The 21,205-nt window shown below is 28.3% G+C and overlaps 1 protein-coding gene across 1 annotated transcript; it reads right to left on the bottom strand.

Moving 5' to 3' along the window:
- Positions 1 to 4,355: 4,355 nt before the first annotated feature.
- Positions 4,356 to 5,710, bottom strand: LOC111294981 (1-Cys peroxiredoxin-like). The gene is made up of 4 exons (XM_022888294.2): positions 5,593 to 5,710; positions 5,336 to 5,484; positions 5,012 to 5,158; positions 4,356 to 4,889 (listed from the first exon to the last, which is right to left on the bottom strand). The coding sequence occupies exons 1-4, from the start codon at positions 5,708 to 5,710 to the stop codon at positions 4,644 to 4,646; spliced, it is 660 nt and encodes a 219-aa protein (XP_022744029.2). The 3' UTR covers positions 4,356 to 4,643.
- Between the last annotated feature and the right edge of the window lie 15,495 nt (positions 5,711 to 21,205).

The following is a 21,205-nucleotide window of genomic DNA, read 5'->3' as shown; positions in this document are numbered from 1 at the left end:
GTTGAGAATTGTTTTTTGGGTTTAAGATGTGAATTTATTTCTAGAAGTTTCGCTGAAAACTTTGCCTGAAACTACCTCTATGCTGATTTTTCTTCTTGTTGATTCCTGCCTATACATGGCTTTGAATTGTTGATAGTTTATGTTGATGATTGTTTGATTCATTTCTCGATGCTTCTTGCTTTCCGTTTATTACATAACCAAAAATTTCACAAGCTTAAATTTTCTTAGAATAAATTCCCCCATTTTGATCTTGGTTCTGTGGTGTTTTTATAGGTATCTTGTTTTAAATTATGAGAACTCTTGATAAAAAAAAATTTATATTTCATTTTCAATTCAATCTCAGACTTTGATTCCAATCAAAACTTTTGTAATCCAAAAGAACTCCAATCCTGAACCAATTCAATTTAACTCGAACTTCATTTTTTTTTAAATAATAATAACTCTAAACTAAATACAATACTAAAAATAAATAAATAAATCAAAACCTAATCTTAAAATGTGAATTGACCCTAGACTAAATGGGGTGTCTACAAGCATATCAAATTGTCGGTAGCTCCTAAAACCTAATAATTGATAAATCTAAAACCCTAAAATCTAAAAAACCACCACTTATCTTAGCCAGAAGAACCCTAGCCTCTTTTTGTTGTCGTCTTCACCCACCTAATGTTAACTATGACTTACTCATAGGTCAGGTCAGGTCGAGTTCAGACTAAGCTTGATATGATATTTTAACATTTTAAGTAAGCTTAGGCTTGACCCAACCTGATTTTTTGGGCCTCATTTTTTCTCCAAGCTCTTTCCTACATGTAATAATAAAATTTAAACCTGCTTAAGGCACTAATATTTAAAATTAGAGAAAATAGTTTTTTTAATTATTAATTTAACTAATTTAATTAATTTTAATTGAATTTATGATGTATTTGGGCTTGGAATCAATTTAATTTTATTGAATGCACTTTAAAATTAGATTAGTGTTTTATATATAAAAAAATGGGTTTCATCATATTATAAGTAATAAAGTAAATAGGCTTTATCTCATAATATAAACAATAATTTTTAATTTTTAAGTCAAACTAGATCGAACCTGAGACTTAAATGATAAAACCTAAGCTCGACCTTATTTTTTTATTGGACCTTATTTATTTGTCCAGACTCATTTAATGGGTTTAATATTCATGTCCAAATCCTTCAAAATTTTGGATTGGCTTTCATGTTCGGATGGACCGTTTAGCCCATGAGTAGTTCTAATTAATAAATCCTATAAGAGTCAACCTCTAAATAAATTTCTAAACCTTTTTCCCTTTCCCTTATCTTTCATTTTTCCATTAAAGTACCCAAACCCTACAAAAACAACCTTACCCAATAGCCCAAAGCCTTTTATTCCTCATTCTTTATATAAATAAATATATATATATATATATTATTGTTGGAAGTTTATGGTGTATGCAATGGCATGGCATGATGGATTTGTATCTGTGGATGCTTGTTGCTATTGCAAGTGTTGCCTTTGTCATTTAATTGATAGTGTTTTGTTTTGTTTAGAATGTATTTGAAAATATGTCTATATATTAGAAGTGTTTTCTGTAAAATCTTTTTTTATTCAAAGTTATCTATATTTATTAGTCTTTCACCTTTTTTCGTGAGATTTTGAGTCATTTGGCTCAAGCCTCAAGTTCATCGTAACTTTGTTAATTATGTTGTTTCTTGGCTTCAATGTGTGATAAATTTTTGTATGCTTTTATTTTTTTAATTTTGCTTTTTTTTCATTTATTAGGAACTTTTTATTCTTCAAACTTCACAAAATTTTTGAGAAAGAATTCACAAGCTTCTTCTTCGGAGACCAACTTCTTTAGTCATAGTTGGGTGGGTTTTCTTTCCTTATTTTGACATTTCCCCATTCTTTTGCTTTCCTTTTTCAAATTTTCTCTAAAGATTCCAATGTATAACATCATCCATTCATAGTCATACCACCCACTTTGACAATATTGACAGTGTTTAGGACATCTGAATTGCTCGAGCTTGAATTACCATTAGGCCCTTAGATTACAATGTTACAATCATATTTTCATGGCATTGTTTAACTTTCTTGGTATGGAAAGGAACCAAAGACATTGATGGTCACAATTGACTTAGGAACAAAGGAATGTTCTTTGTTTTGCTAAAGTATCCTTTTCATCATAAAATATCTGAACACAATTCTTAAAGGTTTGTTTCCCAAAAGTTCTTCTCTTATAGCATTCACTGAATTTCCATCATGTTTGTCAAAAAACTCAATGAAGGATAAGTCCATCATTGTTTGCAACACTTGATGAAATGTATTGCAATTTTAAGTGCAGTGCCCTACTACCCTCATGTGCTATTTGCAAGTTTGATCTAGATTTTGTTTTGTATGACCATTACCTTGGTTGATTGAAAGGTGAAGAACACCTGCCTTTACCAATATATCAAACACTTTTTCAAGTGAAGTCTTGATTTTATTCACAAATCTCTTGATATGTCACACTTTACATCATCCACGACATTAATTGTTGGGTTAGTATGATTTGGTAAAAGATTGCCATTAACATTCGATTCTTTTCTTTTTCAAAGTTTAACAAACCGGCTTTAACCAAACTCTATACCTTGAAATTTTTATAGATAAGACTGAAAAGATAAAAGCGTAAAAGAACTATACATGAGTGAAGGAAAATGACAACAGAAAAAGGGGATGAAAGTCTGTGATGCCAATTATAGATAAAAGTGAAAAGATAATAGTGTGCGGGAAATATACAAGAGTGAAAGAAAAAGATGACAAGAGAAAAAAGGGAAAAAAGTCTGTATCTTCTCTAAGCTCTGTCTCTACTTTTTAATCTCATAACAATGGTCATTGTCAATTTATTACAATAGGTAACATTTATTAAAGTGGTTACCATTAGGTATTGACATTTAACAATAGGTATTGATAATTAACACCTATAAGATAATGATATTTTTGCCTTTTTAGCAACAAATATTGACTTATTATCTTACTCGTTTGACGGTAAACTCGTTGTTTAAAAGTCTAGCAGATGTTGACTAATTGTCTTTTTTTTTATCCATCCTGGAGGTTTGCCAGATTTATCGTCTATTCATCTTTTGGATTAAAAAAGCTAGTGAAGCTATTCTTGACTTGTTTCATTGTTTTCATCCCTCATGATACTTGAGTAGTAAAGAATGAGGGTATTCTAGGTCTTCTATGCTAAATAATTTTTCTATAAGTTCAACCACCTAAAGTTCTAGTTCTAGATTGTGTCAATAAGATTTTTTTTACAAAAATCATTTTACCGTTTGTTGTAACAATGATATAAAGAGTACATAAATTTGGTGAGATTTCATTTAATAATTTTTTCACTTTTTCTATCATGATAATTCTGATTTAAAAACTATATAAAATTGCTCTATTAAATTATGAAAAAGCAAATTTTAAAATTTTCTCATTTCATTAGGTACTAATAAATCTAGTTTATAAAACACTTTTTTGACTTCTCATATTTGATATGGTTGAAAAAAATCTTTCTCTTTGAAAGAGTCTTATTAAACTAGTTATTTTATTATGCATATATGAAAAGTATTCATCGTTTATAACAAAATAACAAATTTTTGATTTCATAAAAGTAGGAAAATGCCTTATTAAATGACAAGATAAATTCTGAAAAGTAATTATTCCTATGAAACCCATTTCGATATTGATTATATCATAAGGGTCATGATCTAATTCGAATTTAATTTTAAGAAATCCTCTTGAAATTCCATGATTTTCTAAATAAATAAAAAAAAATTTATCTTAAATTTTTTCATGAAGTAGATGATATACTTTATCTCACATTGAATTTTTTATTCAATTAAAATTTTCATTGGATAATTGTTAGCCTTTTTATATAAAATTTTTTTTTGAATTTTTAAAAGAGAGGAAGATGTTAATTAATGAATGAACAAAAAATAAAGACTTACTGTGACTATTTTTCTAACTGCTTTCAATAGGTGATAACGAAATAATGGCACAAGATACTTATCTTTCACGTTTTAAAACTTTAAAACACTTTACCTTTTCTTAAAGTATGGTATGATTTTTCAAACTTATTAACTAATGTGTTTAAATTACTTAGATTATCTAGATTCTAGATCTAAGTATTTCAAATGTCTATCCAGATACGAATAAGTGTTAATTTAAATTTGTACTTGGATCCATCGAACTTTATTTCCAATACTTTAGCATGTGATTAAAGCCTGACAGTGTCAATCTTTTTGTGTATAGTACATTATTTCATTTTCTATTGTTAAACAAAATTGAATGAAAAATACACAAAGGAATATTACCTACCATCTATAATGTTTGAGTCGCATCTGAAAGTTCCCAACCAAAAAAGAAATATCTATTTAAAGAATAGGTCACATTTGTACTTCAATAGTTAGGATAATTGCCATCTGAGCAATAGATCCGGGTTCAACTCCCGACAAATGCAAATAAAATTCAACTTTATTTAACTGTAAGCAGTTCTTACATAATAAAACTTACAAGAAAAGTATAATATGTTCGAAGCCATATAGTCATGTATATGTACTATATGTTTGCTTTTTACATATTTTTTATTGGATACTAAGAAATATTTTTAGTTTTTCGACCATCAAACATGAGTGAAGCGTAAGTATTCCAACCCGGATGGAAGCTTTTTAGTCTCAAAACCTTGAGGGAACATTTCTTTGGCTTCCTCGTTGGTTACAGCAGGAGAAATCACCACAGGATCATCTGGTTTCCAATTTACTGGTGTGGCAACTTTGTACTTTGATACCTTCTGCAGGGCATCCAAGGCCCTCAAAACTTCATCCATATTGCGACCAGTGGTTGCTGGGTATACTAAGCTCAGCTTGATCTACATCATCCATGTGTTTTGTTAGCACAAATCAATGGTTTTTATGGATTCTTTTTTTTCTTGATGGCTTTCTTTTGATTTGCATTAATTATGCTAAAGCTACGTATAAAACAACACATCACCTTGTTATCAGAACCTACGATATGAAGAGCTCGATTTGGGAGCTCATTCCCTGAAGAGTCTTTAGCATCTGGGTCCACCATGTTAAGTTGCTTGAGAATCTCTCTTTTGGGATCGGCAACGATTGGGTATGTTACCTTGCACCCAGGCTGCCATGCAATCAATTAAGACATGAACAAAGTAATAAAGAAACTAGACAAAGTGAACATAAAAGCCATACTTGCTTCTCTCATTTAAGTTTAAAGGAAACTTTAAAAAAATGTAAACAAGTTTCAAAGGAAACTTAAAAAAAAAGTTATATTGAAAATTTGCAATAAAAATATTACAGTGTAGGCTTCAATGTCCTTGATCCACTTGTTATGTGATTGTACATTGTCACAAGAGAAAGCCAAAAGCTTTGCCCCTCGTTTTTCAAACTCTAGCTGGAAAGCTGCCATTTTACCAAGTTCCGTAGTGCAAACTGGTGTGAAATCAGCTGCATGCAAAAACATAACCCAACCCAACATAAAATAAATTACAGCTAACATCTTATATTCCAAGATAATTTAAAAAAGAATTAAAGAACAAAAAAAAAAGCCTATACCAGGATGAGAGAAAATGATTGTCCAACCATTCTTAAAATAGTCATGAAGCTTGATTTTTCCATGGGTGGTTTCAACTTCAAGGTTGGGCACAATGTCTCCAAGGGTGATGCCAGGCATTTTTTTTTTTGATTAATAATAAAAACGAAAACTACGCCTCTTGGATTTCTCAGTTTCTGAGTGTAGAAAATGGGAAGAGAGAGGAGCATTTATATAAAATCAAGGTTGGTGCATGGGTTCTCCCATGTGTCTTTGGTTACCATATATATAAGGTTACCAAATTATGTTGAACATCATTGAAATAAAAACTATATCAAAGTTTATCAAAATTGTATCAAGGCTTCTCAAAACTATACCTAATGTCACCAAAATGCTAACAAAGATTACCAAAATTGTATCAACGATTACCAAAAATATATCATCAGCTACCAAAATTGTAAGAAGGTTACCAAAATTATTATCTATAGGTTATCAATGTTTTATCGAAAGTTACTAAAATTGTAGTAATAGTTACTAAAACTACATCACATTATCGAAATAATACCTAATGTTGCCAATATTTTATTGATGGTTATAAAATTTTATCAAAATTGATCAAAACTTTCAAAAAAATTATCAAAATGTATAAAAGATTACTAAAATTGTATCTAAGATTACTAAAATTGCATTAAAAGTTACCAAAATTACATCAAACTTACTAAAATTTTATCAAATGTTACCAAAATTATATAAATAGTTACTAAAATTATATCATAATTATCAAAATAGAAATAAAGGTCATCAAAATTTTATTAAAGGCTACTTAAATTTTACGAATCGTTACCAAAATGCTATTAAAGATTACCAAAAGTATCTAATAAGTTATCAAAATTGTATAAAAGGTTACCAAAATTACATCAATAGATTGTCAACGTTTTATCAAAAGTTACCAAAACATATTAATAGTTACTAAAACTATATCATGTTACCAAACTAATACCTAATGTTACCAATATTTCATTGATGGTTATGAAATTTTATCAAAGCTAATCAAATTTCTAACAAAAATTACCAAAATATATGGAAGCTTACCAGAATCAAAATTGTATAAAAAATTATCAAAATTATATCAAAACTTATCAAAATCGTATCTAAGGCTACCAAAATTGTATTAAAAGTTACCAAAAGTATATCAAACTTACTAAAATTTTATTAAATGTTGCCAAAATTATATACATAGTTACCCAAATTATATCGTAAGTTATCAAAATTATATTAAAGGTTAATAAAATTTTGCAAATTGTTATAAAACTTCTACTAAAGGTTATTGCAATATATCAAAATTTATCAAAATCAAAATTATATAAATGGTTATCATGTTGTATCAAAAGTTACCAAATAGTATTAAACGTTGGCAAATTTTATTAATTGTTATAAAATTTCTAACAAAGATCATCCTAATAGATAAAAGGTTATCAAAATCAAAATTATATAAAAGGTTATCAATTATATCAAAACTTGCTACAACTATATTCAAGATTACCAAAATTCTACTAACGGTTATCAAAATTATATAATAAGCTACCAAAATTATATTAAAACGTACCAAATTATATTAAACTTACTAAAATTTTATTAAAAATTACCAAAATTGTCTTAATGAGTACCTAAGTCATATAATAAGTCACCAAAATAGAATTAAAGGTTACAAAAATTGTATTAAAGATTATCAAAATTTTATCAAATGTTATCAAACTTTTAAAAAATGTAACCAAAAATAAAAATCAAATATTATACACGAGAGCATTCAGATTAATATCATGATGATTATTCTAATTTCATTACTATTAAAAAATATTAAAATTAATTCATTATATTATAACTAGATTAACACTCAAACAATATTTTTTGCAAACTTACAAATTTTTTACTTTCTTAATGTTGGTGTAAGACAAGTATTATCTCAATTTATTTCTTAATATTAAAATATTTTTTATTAATAAATTTTACAAGCCCAAATTTACCCTGTGGTTAAGGGTAGTATGCAAATGCCCTTGAAGTTTAAAACATAAAACATAACTACCTTATGCAACTATTCCGTTATCACCTATTTAACGCCGTTAGAAGTAAAATGACAAAATTGATATTCATATAATACAAGCCATGAATATCACAGAAGCTGTTGAATAATTCACAAAAAGTTGAACAAAACTTTCTTTAATATGATCTTCATCTTTTAAAACTCATCTTTCAACAATCAACTTTCAAAATCATTTGATTATTATGATGTGAAGGTTTTTTGGTTGGTGATTGAAATCAAGATTTTGGTTGCATTTACACTAAATCGATTGAAAGGTAGTGATTGAAATTTGGGCACAATTTGAAGGTGTTTCGTTGGATTTACACAATCAAATAAGGTACATACAATTTTTTCTTTAATTTCGATGCAATTGGTTCTAAGGTAATTGTTAGGGTTAGCAAGTTTTATTAAAAACATTTGGGAATTTTTTATACCTAACTCCATATCAGAACCAATTTAGGGCTTTTGAAATTTTAAAATGTTATTAACATGACAAGAAAATCAAAATTTCACTAAAACATAAAATTTTCATTTTACTACAAATGTGGAATACCAGGAAAACTGTTGGGATTTGTCATGGTGGGTCATTTATACAAAGTCCTAACAAAGTTTTGGTAGGAAGTGATGTAGCATGGTTGGATGATTACCTTTTAGATAAGATGTCATTTTTTCAGTTGTAAGATTTGGTTGTTAAATTAGGGTACAAGACAACTAGTGACATATTTTATTGTATTCTTGGGCTATCATTTGATGAAAGGTTAAAATTTATTCATTTAGATATCCATATTGAGCATATGGTTCTATGTCATTAAAAGAAAAAAAACCATTCCAATATATGTTATAGTCGGTGAGCCTTATCTTTTTGTTGTTTATCCAAATACTATATTTGGGAATGAAAAGAAGGTAGAAATAGGTAGGTCTACTCAAGAATTTCTAGTTGAGGATAATATTTTAATTGTAACTCTATTACATGAGATTTAGCTAATTTATTCCTAATTTTCTACTTCTTATTTTGAGTTTCAACAAGTTATTTATTCAATTTCAGCTTCATCTTTTTTGCTTCGAATAGTTGTCATTACGAATGCAACTCTCTTGTTAAGCATATTATTAATGCTTTAACTAATTCTTGTTTCTTTGAATTTGATTTCGAAATCTCATCTATCATTTTTGTCATTATTTCTTTTAATTTCAATATTAATTTTCATGAAAAGTAAAAGAAAGATGACCATTTCTCATCTCAAATATAAATACTTTCTTTGAAGACCATTTATTAAACATAGACTTGCTTGTGGATAGATCACCATAAAAGACCACATACTTATGAGACGTCTCTATTTTATTTTTCAATAAATGGTCAAATAATCTTCACAACTTGTTTTTGAACTTTTTTTACACAAATTGCTCAAATAATCTTCATAAATCAAGTTTATCAATATGAATGAGTTTCCAAAATTGAATCTCATATTATAATCATTATTCTCTGAACATTCACTATTTAGATATGAGAATGGGTATATGAGAAGATATGAGAAGATAAAAGTATATAATGGTGATTTACTTGAAAAAAAATGCCATAAAAATGCATCATATTTGTAACTTTTATTAAAATGATAAAAAATAAAATGAAATCCTAATACATAAAAGAAATCTTAGTATTATTCTAAAAGAAATCATAAAATGACAAACAGCTCTAAACAACTCCAACTATCCTTGTCATTGTTAAAGTTATGCTTCCATGTAGTTAGGCAAATGGCTTTTACCAATGTTCGATCCATCTGGCTTATCAAAACTTACCAAGCCTGCTCTAATCAAACTTTACACTTAGTGTTTGGAAGTAGGGTAACCTTCTATTGATTGTCCCGCATTCCCATTATGATAATCATAAGTGGCATTACCATTATACCATTTTGGATAAGGTGGCTTCAATGGTTCTAGAATAATTAGAGATAAGAAGCTGTTCTTGACTAGTTTTAGGAATAGCTTAGTACAGGTTATAGGGATATGATCAATATGAGCTCTCTCTTGTTGTTCATAGATTTTTTTAAACCATTCGCTTGGTTATTAGGCTTTAAAGTTGGTGTAATGATATGACTAGAACCATATGTAGGCGTTTGAAAGGCGTTTGAAAGGCGTTTGAAAGGCACCCCTCATTTCTTTGTACTAGTGGTTTTTTCTTCCTTAAACTTGCTATTTTTTATGGTATTTTCAATAATCCCTTCTAAAATCACCATATCAGCGAAGTTTTTCATTGCATTTTCTATCATCTTCTTTTAGTAAAGTACCTTCAGGATACTCACAAATAGCACTGTAGTTTCTTTTTATGTCAAATGTAGCTGAACTTTGACAGCTATATCTCTCTACCTTTGGGCATATTCCTTGAATGACTCAATCACTTTTTTTCATGCTCTGCAAAGAGAGACAACTTTGAGCCAAGTTTATGATGTTTCGATATTGGGTAATGAACATCTTCGCTAATTCTTTTTATGAAGTAATACGAGCCTTGTCCAATTGGATGTACCGTATAGCAACAGAACCAGTATGACTATCTTGAAACATATACATCAATAGTTTTTCATCACTAGTATAAGCAGTAATTTTTTAACAATACATAGTAATATGAGTCATTAGGCACTTAATACCATCATACTTTTTAAACTTTGAGACCTTAAATTTTGGTAGGATTACAACATCAAGGACCCAACAAAGGTCGACTATATCCATAGAGCCATAAAAATCCATCCCTTCAACTTATCGTAATCTCTCTTCCAACAAGTTTGTCTTCTATTTAGCTTTTGAGCCCTCTAAAGTCTCAACTACCTTTAGCTTTAACTTTTTTTTCTCTTTCAGATCATCTAGGTTAGGGACTTGTACTGATTCTACTCTCTTTTTCATAAAGATAAGATTGACACAACTTTGAAAATGCCCTTGAGTTAATGCGAAAGACACTCTAGGGTAGGTACATCCTGCCAAGAATGAAAATTAATGTTAAAGAATTTCTTGAGTGGACTAGGTTTGAGATGAACCACACACGAGAAGGTATAAAGGTTCAACAATATCCTATGATGAATGGTTTTTAAGGTTTGCATCTTCTTCTAAAGCTTTTCCCTTATTCAACTTGTTTAAGGCTTTTAAAATCTTGCTTAACTCCCCTTCAAGTTTTTCTTAGGTCCTTTTAATTTTCTTAAGATAATTTGTGTCTTCTTGTTTCATCTATTTTGCTCAGTCTTTAGTATTATATTAATGTTGAGTATGGGTCTTTGATGGCGGAGCTATCATTGAATCGTATGTACTATAATTAGCATGCTTATATTATTAAATGCTTAAAAATTTTCAAAACCTAACTTGTTTAAGGATCCTATATGCATGAATGAATGAATGCATTGAATACTTGGTACATCAAATTATGATGCGTAAACACATAAATGTATGTATAACAAAGTATGAATGGATTAATGAATGCATGTGCTAATGTTTGTCATATTATAATGCACGGATGAATGCATATGTTAATGATGTTGTATTAAAAGACGACATATAATAACTTATCAAATAATAAGAGATCAAATAAAATCTCACATAAAATTGATACAAATGAAATTCAAAAAGTCTACTCATATGTCTTAAGTAGGGTTACATTCTAATAATGGGTAGACATGACTCTAACCTAAGGTTGATTTTTTATATTTTACTACATGTGGTTTTTATTAACTCTAAAGGTTCTCAAATTGTTCCTCACATTATTGTACATCATAGACTAGTAAAGTACTTCAGTCATCACCCATTATAGGTTACAAGCAAAAAATATTTAATTTGAGTGGGAGTATTTCACTAGCCCGGGCGAAGACACGAAATCTTATGAGAACATAGGTACTTTACTCTTTCTTAAGGGATGAAACTCAGGTGTAGAGCTTAAGTTATGCAAATGCTAGTGAATTATAGAATATGGTATAATTAGAAATAGATATAACATTTAAAGAAAAATTCTTAATTTTAACTTAAGCTTTGGATAACACAAGTTTACTAGCTTGACTCTCAGCCTCTCCAATAGAGTTGCCAGATTGTCATAATGTATAGATCCGTGGATCTATCACTAGACACAACCTAAGAAGTTGTCCCCAATCTTTTTTGTTTAAGTGCGATCGGTCACCTAACTGAATCTATAACATTTTGAAATGGAGTCTCAAACTTGATTTGAGTATCTTTAAAAAGTAAATTCATGTCTATGAAACCAAGATAAGGTCTGAGAATACGATTACGAACATGGAAGGTTATAACATCCTTATAACGTCTATTAAAAAAAGGTACCAGTTTGATCTCATGTTATCCAAACCTTAAAATTCTTACCAAATAATTAGTTACAAAAAATTATCATCAAAATTACTCCAATATGCTGATAATAATTTTAGGATAATTCATTCACCTCAGGAGTATTTAAAGAGATTATTTGTCACGTTTTGAAGAAGCACCATCATCATATTCATTTAATTTTCAAATCAAAAAATTTCATTTGTGATAAGTGGTATTTTTTTGTAGGAATCTTAATATTAAAAATATTTTTTAAATTCTCTAATATGTTGGTAAAATTTAAAAAGAATTTCTTACATAGGAATTTACATAAAATTTTCTATTTTATAACGTTTTTAGTAATTCCATCATCAGAGTTTCAAAATTGATTTTTATAAAAACTCTTTATTTCTAAAAATATCCTATAATATTTTGGTAAGATTTTCTGCTAAATATTATCTTTCAATATGTTGGTAAGATTTTATGAAAACTATTTTTTAAAAAAATCATAAGGTTCTTCAATTTGTTGGTAAAACCTTACTTTAAAATGATCACAAGCCCTCTAATATGTTGGTAAGACTTTTTGAAAACTATTTTTTTTGTTTGTCTTAAAATTTAATTTTTATGAAAAATTCATAAAGTTCTCCAATATGTTAGTAAAACCTTATTTGTTATACTTTTTTTAAAGAAAAATCACAAACCCTTCGATATGTTGGTAATGTTTTATTTTTATTTTCTTTAAATTTTATTTTTCTAAAATTATTATTTTTTATTTAGAAACCTTTCAATATATTGGTAAAACTTTTTAATCTATTAAAAGAATAAAAAAAACTAAAAAAAAAGCAAAAAAATTATTATGGCTAAATGACTCAAAACTGACTTGGCCCCAAAAAGGATCAACTTGGTCGCATCTCACGATTTGGCTTAATGGCTCAGCAGGTAATGGCTCAAAATTGAAAGTTGGAAAGGTTAGCGATTGGATCGGGCTACCCATAGAATAGTTTTCAGATCCTAAAGTGGGTTAAAGCTATAAATGGATCCTCTTCTCTTGTCACTAAAGTAACAGCATTTTAACCTCATATTTGAACCCATGTTTGACTTTTCTTCATGTCTGAGACTTCCTTCACTATTGTATTTCTTTTTTCAAAACTTCTCATTCAAATTTCTTTAAAGCCTTCAACTGTGCCATTGTTTTACCCAAAGATTGATCTTCACCACCTTTGGCCATCATTAATCGTCAGCCTTGGCTACTCATTGCCGTTCAACTTTATCAATCACTGACTGAACACAAGCAACAACCCCCTCAAAAATCTTTACTTCATTTCCTCCATTTCTATCTTTCTTTTGGTTTCAATCAACAACCCAGAAACCACCAAATAACCAAAAATCAACCATATTTTTACCACTTTCACTGAACCAGATTTTCAAGAAACCTCTTTGTAACCGCCTAAATCTACATTCTTTCTTTCCTATAACAATACCAAACATAAATCGACACATCAAAGTACAATTCCTTGCCTAAAAATTTTCGTTTACCTTTTTTAGTATTTGTGTCTAATTGTCTGTGTTTCTTTGCTTGGCTTTGGTTTACTCTATGATTGTTTATACTGGTGAGTTGATTTTTCTATTTCAATTTGAATTTTTGGTTGGATTTTCTATGTTTGTGGGTTATTGTTTATGATGATTGTGTAATGGATTCATTTTGGGGTTAGGTTTTCTAGCTAGAGCTTATTTTTTGGGTAATTTATTTGGATTTATTGCTTCTGTGTTGAGAATTGTTTTCTGGGTTTAAGCTGTGAATTTGTTTCTAGAAGTTTCGCTGAAAACTTTGCCTGAAACTACCTCTATGCTGATTTTTCTTCTTGTTGATTCCTACCCATACATGGCTTTGAATTGTTGATAGTTGATGTTGATGATTGTTTGATTCATTTCTCGATGCTTCTTGCTTTCCGTTTATTACATAACTAAAAATTTCACAAGCCTAAATTTTCTTAGAACAAATTGCCCCATTTTGATCTTGGTTCTGTGGTGTTTTTATAGGTATCTTGTTTCAAATTATGAGAACTCTTGATAAAAAAGAATTTCTATTTCATTTTCAATTCAATCTCAGACTTTGATTCCAATCAAAACTTTTGTAATCCAAAAGAACTCCAATCCTGAACCAATTCAATTTAACCCGAACTTCATTTTTTTAAAATAATAATAACTCTAAACTAAATACAATACTAAAATAAATAAATAAATCAAAACCAACCTAATCTTAAAATATGAATTGACTCTAGACTAAATGGGGTGTCTACAAGCATATCAAATTGTCGATAGCTCATAAAACCTAATAATTGATAAATCTAAAACCCTAAAATCTAAATAACCACCACTTTTCTCAACCAGAATAACCCTAGCCTTTTTTTGTTGTCGTCTTCACCCACCCAATGTTAACTATGACTTGCTCATAGGTTAGGTCAAGTCGAGTTCAGACTAAGCTTGATATGATATTTCAACATTTTAAGTAAGCCTAGGCTTGACCCAACTTGATTTTTTGGCCCTCATTTTTTCTCCAAGCTCTTTCCTACATGTAATAATAAAGTTTAAACCCACTTAAGGCACTAATATTTAAAATTAGAGAAAAGAGTTTTTTTTAATTATTAATTTAACTAATTTAATTAATTTTAATTGAATTTATGATTTATTTGAGCTTGAGATTAATTTAATTTTATTGAATGCACTTTAAAATTATATCAGAGTTTTATATAAAAAAAAATGGGTTTCATCATATTATAAGTAATAAAGTAAATAAGCTTTATCTCATATTATAAACAATAATTTTTAATTTTTAAGTCGAACCAGACCGGACCTAAGACTTAAATGATAAAACCTAAGCTCGACCTTATTTTTTTATTGGACCTTATTTATTTGTCCAGACTCATTTAATGGGTTTAATATTTATGTCCAAATCCTTCAAAATTTTGGATTGGCTTTCAAGTTCGAATGGACCACTTAGCCCATGAGTAGTTCTAATTAACTAATCATATAAGAGCCAATCTCTAAATAAAATTCTAAACCTTTTTCCCTTTCCCTTATCTTTCATTTTTCCATTAAAGTACCCAAACCCTACAAGAACAACCTTACCCAATAGCCCAAAGCCTTTTATTCCTCATTCTTTATATAAATAAATATATATATTATTGTTGGAAGTTTATGGTGTATGCAATGGCATGGCATGATGGATTTGTATCTGTTGATGCTTGTTGCTTGTTGCTATTGCAAGTGTTGCCTTTGTCATTTAATTAGATAGTGTTTTGTTTTGTTTAGAATGTATTTAAAAACATGCCTATATATTATAAGCATTCTCTGTAAAATCTTTTTTTATTCAAAGTTATCTATATTTATTAATCTTTCACCTTTCTTCGTGAGATTTTGAGTTATTTGGCTCAAGCCTCAAGCTTATCGTAACTTTGTTAATTATGTTGTTTCTTGGCTTCAATGTGTGATAAATTTTTGTATGCTTTATTTTTTTAATTTTGACTTTTTTCATTTATTAGAAACTTTTTATTCTTCAAACTTCACAAAACTTTTGAGAAAGGAAAAGAATCAATTAGCTCTTCCTTTTTTTTTTCAAGAAAAATTCCTTAAAACACTAATAAAGTCACCTAAAATTTATTTTTTCACATATTGAAACTTTTGTTGTACTAAACTTTGTATTGATTAATTAGGTTAAGTTATAGCTTTTTATTTAACTATGTATGGATGTTATTGTGTATATTTTATTTTTTTTACATAAAAACCCATAATCTAGGGTAGAAGAAAAGATTACATATACTTAGAATTCGAATCTCAAACTTGCTAGATATTATCTTTTAAGGGTAGTTGTATGATCCAATTATGCTAAACTTCAAGTTAAAATAAATTGTATATTTTATATTAGGTTCAAATGTGCCGTAGATCTTTACACTCTTCGAATTTTGAGAATTTAGTCCTTCTGTTATAATTCAAAGAAAATTAGTCCTTGTACCTTTTAGATTTAATAATTTTAGTCCAATTGTTAACAGTATTAAATTTTATCCGTTAAATTGGTTGATATGGCTATTGATTTACTTACGTGTTAGCTGACGTTGCTAACATGGTATATTGATTGGTTAGTGTTAAATTCTAATGATAATATGGATTAAAATCTTCGTCACGTGGCTTAAATAAATTCATGTTTGCTCATTAAACTTTATTTTACTTTTAAATATTATTTATGCCTAATAACATTAACAAAAAAAAAACTTTAAAATTCAAAAAAAAAAAAATAATTAGTTACTTGAAAAAATTACAAAACCCTTAATCTCAATAATCTTTAACCATAATTAGAATATCACTTGAACAAAAATCCCCAAATCTGAAACAACCTTTAACCTTAATCAAAATAAAAAAAATCCAATAGTGAAAGTTTTCAACTAGAAAGAACTTAGGATTCGACTGTTTTTTTTTTTAAAGTTCTTGCACTTCTTCACGCGTTTAAACAAGAACATGTTAGATGATTTAACATTTGTCCTTTATTGTCCTCATCTTTTTAGCTTCTTTGCACTTTAACTACACTTTCATTTGATTTTTTTTTTTTTTTTTGCTTATTGAAATTTTAATAGAATTGAAAAAAAGGGATTTTTTTTAATACTTAAACCCTTATTTGAACACTGAATAGACTGGGTTGACAACTTAAGGTTACACTATTTAATAAATATGTTTGCTAAATATTTTAACTTTTTTTTAGTAATAGGTGATTGTATTGGTATGTGATCCTATTGTTTTCTATTATTTTTTGTCTGGTTCTATGGCCCACTTATCTAGTTGTATAGGCCACTGAATATAATTATTGGTGCATAGTTAAATTACATAATTCTACAACTTGCCAACAACATTAGTTTCTGTATAATAACATGTATGATTTTCTAGTATATACAATATTTATTGAATTATGTATATGTATCATTTGTTGCACATAACATTAGCTGTTTGGTTTTAAAGTAGACATATTTATTTATTTATTTCATTTGGATATTGGGGCTAAAGGTTAGAATGACTTAGGAACCATGCCAACAAGATACCACCATGGGAGACAATTCAAAAGAAGTCGTAATTTAGTTAAATATGTAAATGGGTCAGTGACTGAATTTGATGAGGATCTAAATCGAATCTGTTATTGGACAATATTAGGAATTGTGAAGAGTTTAGGTTATGATTTGAGGAATACAATTAAAATTTACTTTATGGAATATGGTAAAACATTAAAAACAAGCCTAAAATTGTTAACAGAAAAGGATAACAGTATAATAGACTTGGCTACTCAATTAAAGATGGTTTGATCTATAGATATTTATGCAAAACATTTAGATTCTAAATGTGATCGTGGCATTCCAAATACTTTACTTGAACTAATTGAAATTGGTAAAGGTTCAATTAACGTTGATGATGAAGTTGTTGTGATTGACAATAATGAACTTAATAAACAAACAAGGCCTTATATCAGCTAATTTTCATAGTGGTTCAGAAAGAGTGAAGTTAGATAAGGAAATGGATGAAGTTAATGATGATAATGAAGTTACTATTGAGGGTTTTGCTGCGGGATTAAATGCAGATGAAATGAATATGAATGATGGCGATATTAATGATGATGATGAAAATTTAAATGAAGATGGTGATGAAAGGTAGGGGGATGTAAATTAGGTTTCTAATGATGATTCTACAATTGATGATGAGTTAGAGAAAGTTAGGTAGAATGTCAAAGTTTATATTGAGAAAAAAAGGTTTTGTGATAGTGAATTAGATAGTGGTGAAGTTGTAAGAGCTAGAGTATAATGCCAAACCTTAAACTGGTAATATTGATGGGTACATGAGTGATTACTCTGATTCATTAGATCTTGGTAGTTATAGTAACACCAGTGATGGGTCTGATGAAGATGATGCATAGAAAGTGCATTCTAAGAATATTTATTATAATCCTAGATTGCCTTTTGAAGATTTTGTTCTTGGGCTTAGATTCAAGAATCTGAAATTGTTTAAAAAATTCCTTTGTGATTTTTTTACAAAAAAAAAAGTTTGAATTCAAGTACAAAAAAATGATAAAATCATAGTTAGAGCTATATTCAAGTGCTAAGGGCTATAATTGGACTATGCTTTACTCATGGCATAAGATTAATAGGACATATATTGTGAAACATATGTATTTGAACATTCATGCCTATCCACTTCAAAGAATAAAAGGGTGACAACCTCTGTTATTGCTAGAAGGTTTGGTGAACAAATTAATGTAATGCCATTGATGAAACTTAGGCATTTAAAGGCACCGGTTATAAAAAAATTAAGGGTTACTATGTCGTATGATGTCTATAAAGCAGCTAAGGGAGCTATTCTTAAAAGAATAGAAGAAAAGTCAACAAAAAATCTTAATAATTATGTTGAAGAGCCGAATTCAACCAACCCAAGGAACACCATTTATTTTACATATAATAATTCAACCCTTGATTCTATGTCTTTATTTAACAAATTATATGTATGTTTTAAGACTCTGTAGAAAAAATTTGTTAAGGGTGCAAACACGTTATTGGTCTTGATGGTTATTTCCTTAAACGACTATTTAAGGATTAGCTGCTTATAGCTATAAGGACAGATGGCAACAATTAAATGTTCTTAATTGCATGGGCAGTGGTGGAAAATGAGAATATTTAGAGTTGAACATGGTTTATATAACAACTTTGTGATGATTTAGGTATTGAAGATAGACTTTGATGGTCTATGATAAATGATATGTTAAGGTAATTTTTCTAATTACCCTTAACTTTTATTTACTTTTTCATACTTGTTTACTTAGTTGGTATAATTGTTGTGTTCTAATACTTGTTTATGTTATTAAATGAATGAAAATTCTATTATACTAATTGTTTTAAATATGTGTAGGCTACTTTTACTGGTAAAGCCTCAAAGGATAAAAAAAGAGAAAAAATCTCACAGATTTGAGTATTGCAAATAAGATCAAGATATTTATAATTTTTAAATGAGTTATATTGTTTATTTAACATATTTAGTGTCCTAATCCCAAGATACATGGTTAATGTAAGACACCGTTGGAGGTTCAAGAACAAAGTTAACCATTACAGGTGACAAAGTATTTTTTTCTATTTTTTCTAATAGAAATACAAGTGTATGTATTTTTTGACTTATAATTTTGTTGCTATTGTTTAAGTTGAAGTTTTTATCTTATTGAATAACTTTCTTGTTAACCATACAGGCCATTTTTTAGGGTTCACAAACAAGGACAAAGAAAGAACATCATGCTTGCCTGGTGAAGAGATTAGTTTATACCAAGACCTGAATAGTGAGATTTTAATATTTAATGTAAGTGATTACTTATTTAATTTAGTTTATAAGGTTTATGGTGTTGAGATTAATACTATGGATTTTATAAAAAAAACTTGGATGACTTAGTGAGCTGATTATAGGAAGAAACGGCACAATGTTTGATTAATACATCACCAAAAATAAATTACTGGTAAATTAACCAATAACTAATCATTACATCACCCTTTGTTTGCATCTAGATATTGAATCTCATTTATTGTTTTAAATTTTTGTTCTTAAACATAAAAGAATAAGAAGATTCTGCAAAAACATATGTCAACAAGCTTAACATAAAAAAGTCTTGCATCAATTTTAATGAAAGGGAAAGAATAAGATTGACCAATTTGGTCATTTTGTGCAACCATATTGAAAACTTAATAGGTCATATAGTTACAGTTTGGGTTTTGAAAAAAAGGTTTAACATTTTTTGTACCAAGCTTAAATTGTGTATAATGTTATTAATACCAATATACTTGTCTGGTTTTATAGCTTCAGGTTTTATAGTTGCAAACAGTCGAGTCATTTTGCGCAATTAGATTGAAAACTTTTTGGGTTATAGATCCTATAGTTACTTTTTGGATTTTGGAAAAAGGTTTAGCATTTTTTTGTACCAAAGTTGAATTGTATGTAATGGTGTTGATACCAATGTCTTGTTGCAAACATTGTGGTTTCTTATTTCAAATGTAAATAAAAATATATAGTTTTATGGTTGTAATCATTTTTTGTTTGGTGGTATCAATTGATCATATATAGTTTTATGTTATTCATTGTAAGTATTATATAAAAGAAATTCAAATGCAATTAGGTGTCCTATCATTAACTAAAACATAATTCTGTATTATATATACACTTGAATAACAGAAAAAGTTTGCATATCATTAAACAATATATGATTCATACATATATAATTACTCATGGTAGAGCCAACATATCATTCCTAATCATATCATCCTTACCCACTTCAAATAAAAAATACAAAACAAATTAAACATCAAACCCATTTTGTATAGCCTCTGTGACTTTGCTTCCATTTTTGTATATAATATAGCATTCTTCAATCCTGCTTGTATCTCATCATTTTAAACTTTCAATACAACAACTTCGTTAAATAAATCATTATTGCTAAACACTGTTCTTTTACATTCATTCTCACTTTTAAACTTGGCATTCATTCCTTTTAATGCTCTATTTTCATCCTTCAAAATTGAAATTTTTTCTTTTTAAACCTCTATTGGCATCCCTTAAATCAATAATCCATAGTTTCATATATTCATCTTTAATTGGCTTATCATGCCAAGCAAAAAATTGACATCGATTTTCATGTGTACATCATATATTTCAATTATACATTCTATTATCATACCAAATACAATGTCAAGGCTAATCCAACTTCAAGACCATGATTTAGACTCAATATCAATAATCAACATTCATAATTATTTCATATATACCTGATAGTTACTACAACCAAAGAAATGCTTTTTAAGATTATCATCACTTGTTGAAATGATTAGAGAAGCCTTCAATATGCAATAATAGTCTATAGACTCACCTATAGTCATAAGTTACTAAAATAAATATGAATCTATTGTCAATTCAACATTCGAACATAATATCAAAATTAAAAAAAAAAATTGAATTTGTTGTTAATTTAGGGTTTAACATTTTTTAAACCCTTAACTTTTTTTGGTAAACGATAAACTAAATAATGTTAAATATACATTCAAACTAAAAAAAAAAATTACCATTGTTGGATTTGTTGTAATTTTCCATTGGTTTTTTTTCTTTTACTTCAACTTCAGACAAGCTCAACCCAATCAAAATGTGAAAAAAGATAGTCCAACATGTTACAATAAGAAATCACTACTTATGAACACAATCAATGTAACATTATA

This window comes from Durio zibethinus, chromosome 14, assembly GCF_047325235.1.
Source record: "Durio zibethinus cultivar Kanyao isolate XHJ-2024 chromosome 14, ASM4732523v1, whole genome shotgun sequence".
Taxonomy (NCBI): domain Eukaryota; kingdom Viridiplantae; phylum Streptophyta; class Magnoliopsida; order Malvales; family Malvaceae; genus Durio; species Durio zibethinus.
The sequence above is the reverse complement of the archived record's forward strand: the minus strand, read 5'-3'. Positions and strand labels throughout refer to the sequence as shown.

What these genes read in the sequence shown, in the direction of transcription:
- LOC111294981 (XM_022888294.2), bottom strand. Translation starts at nt 5,710, where the DNA reads ATGCCTGGCATCACCCTTGGAGACATTGTGCCCAACCTTGAAGTTGAA. An exon ending in AGGACATTGAAGCCTACACT is followed by an intron (nt 5,159 to 5,335) that starts GTAATATTTTTA and finishes ATTGCATGGCAG; the next exon opens with CCTGGGTGCAAGGTAACATA. An exon ending in TCGTAGGTTCTGATAACAAG is followed by an intron (nt 4,890 to 5,011) that starts GTGATGTGTTGT and finishes TGGATGATGTAG; the next exon opens with ATCAAGCTGAGCTTAGTATA.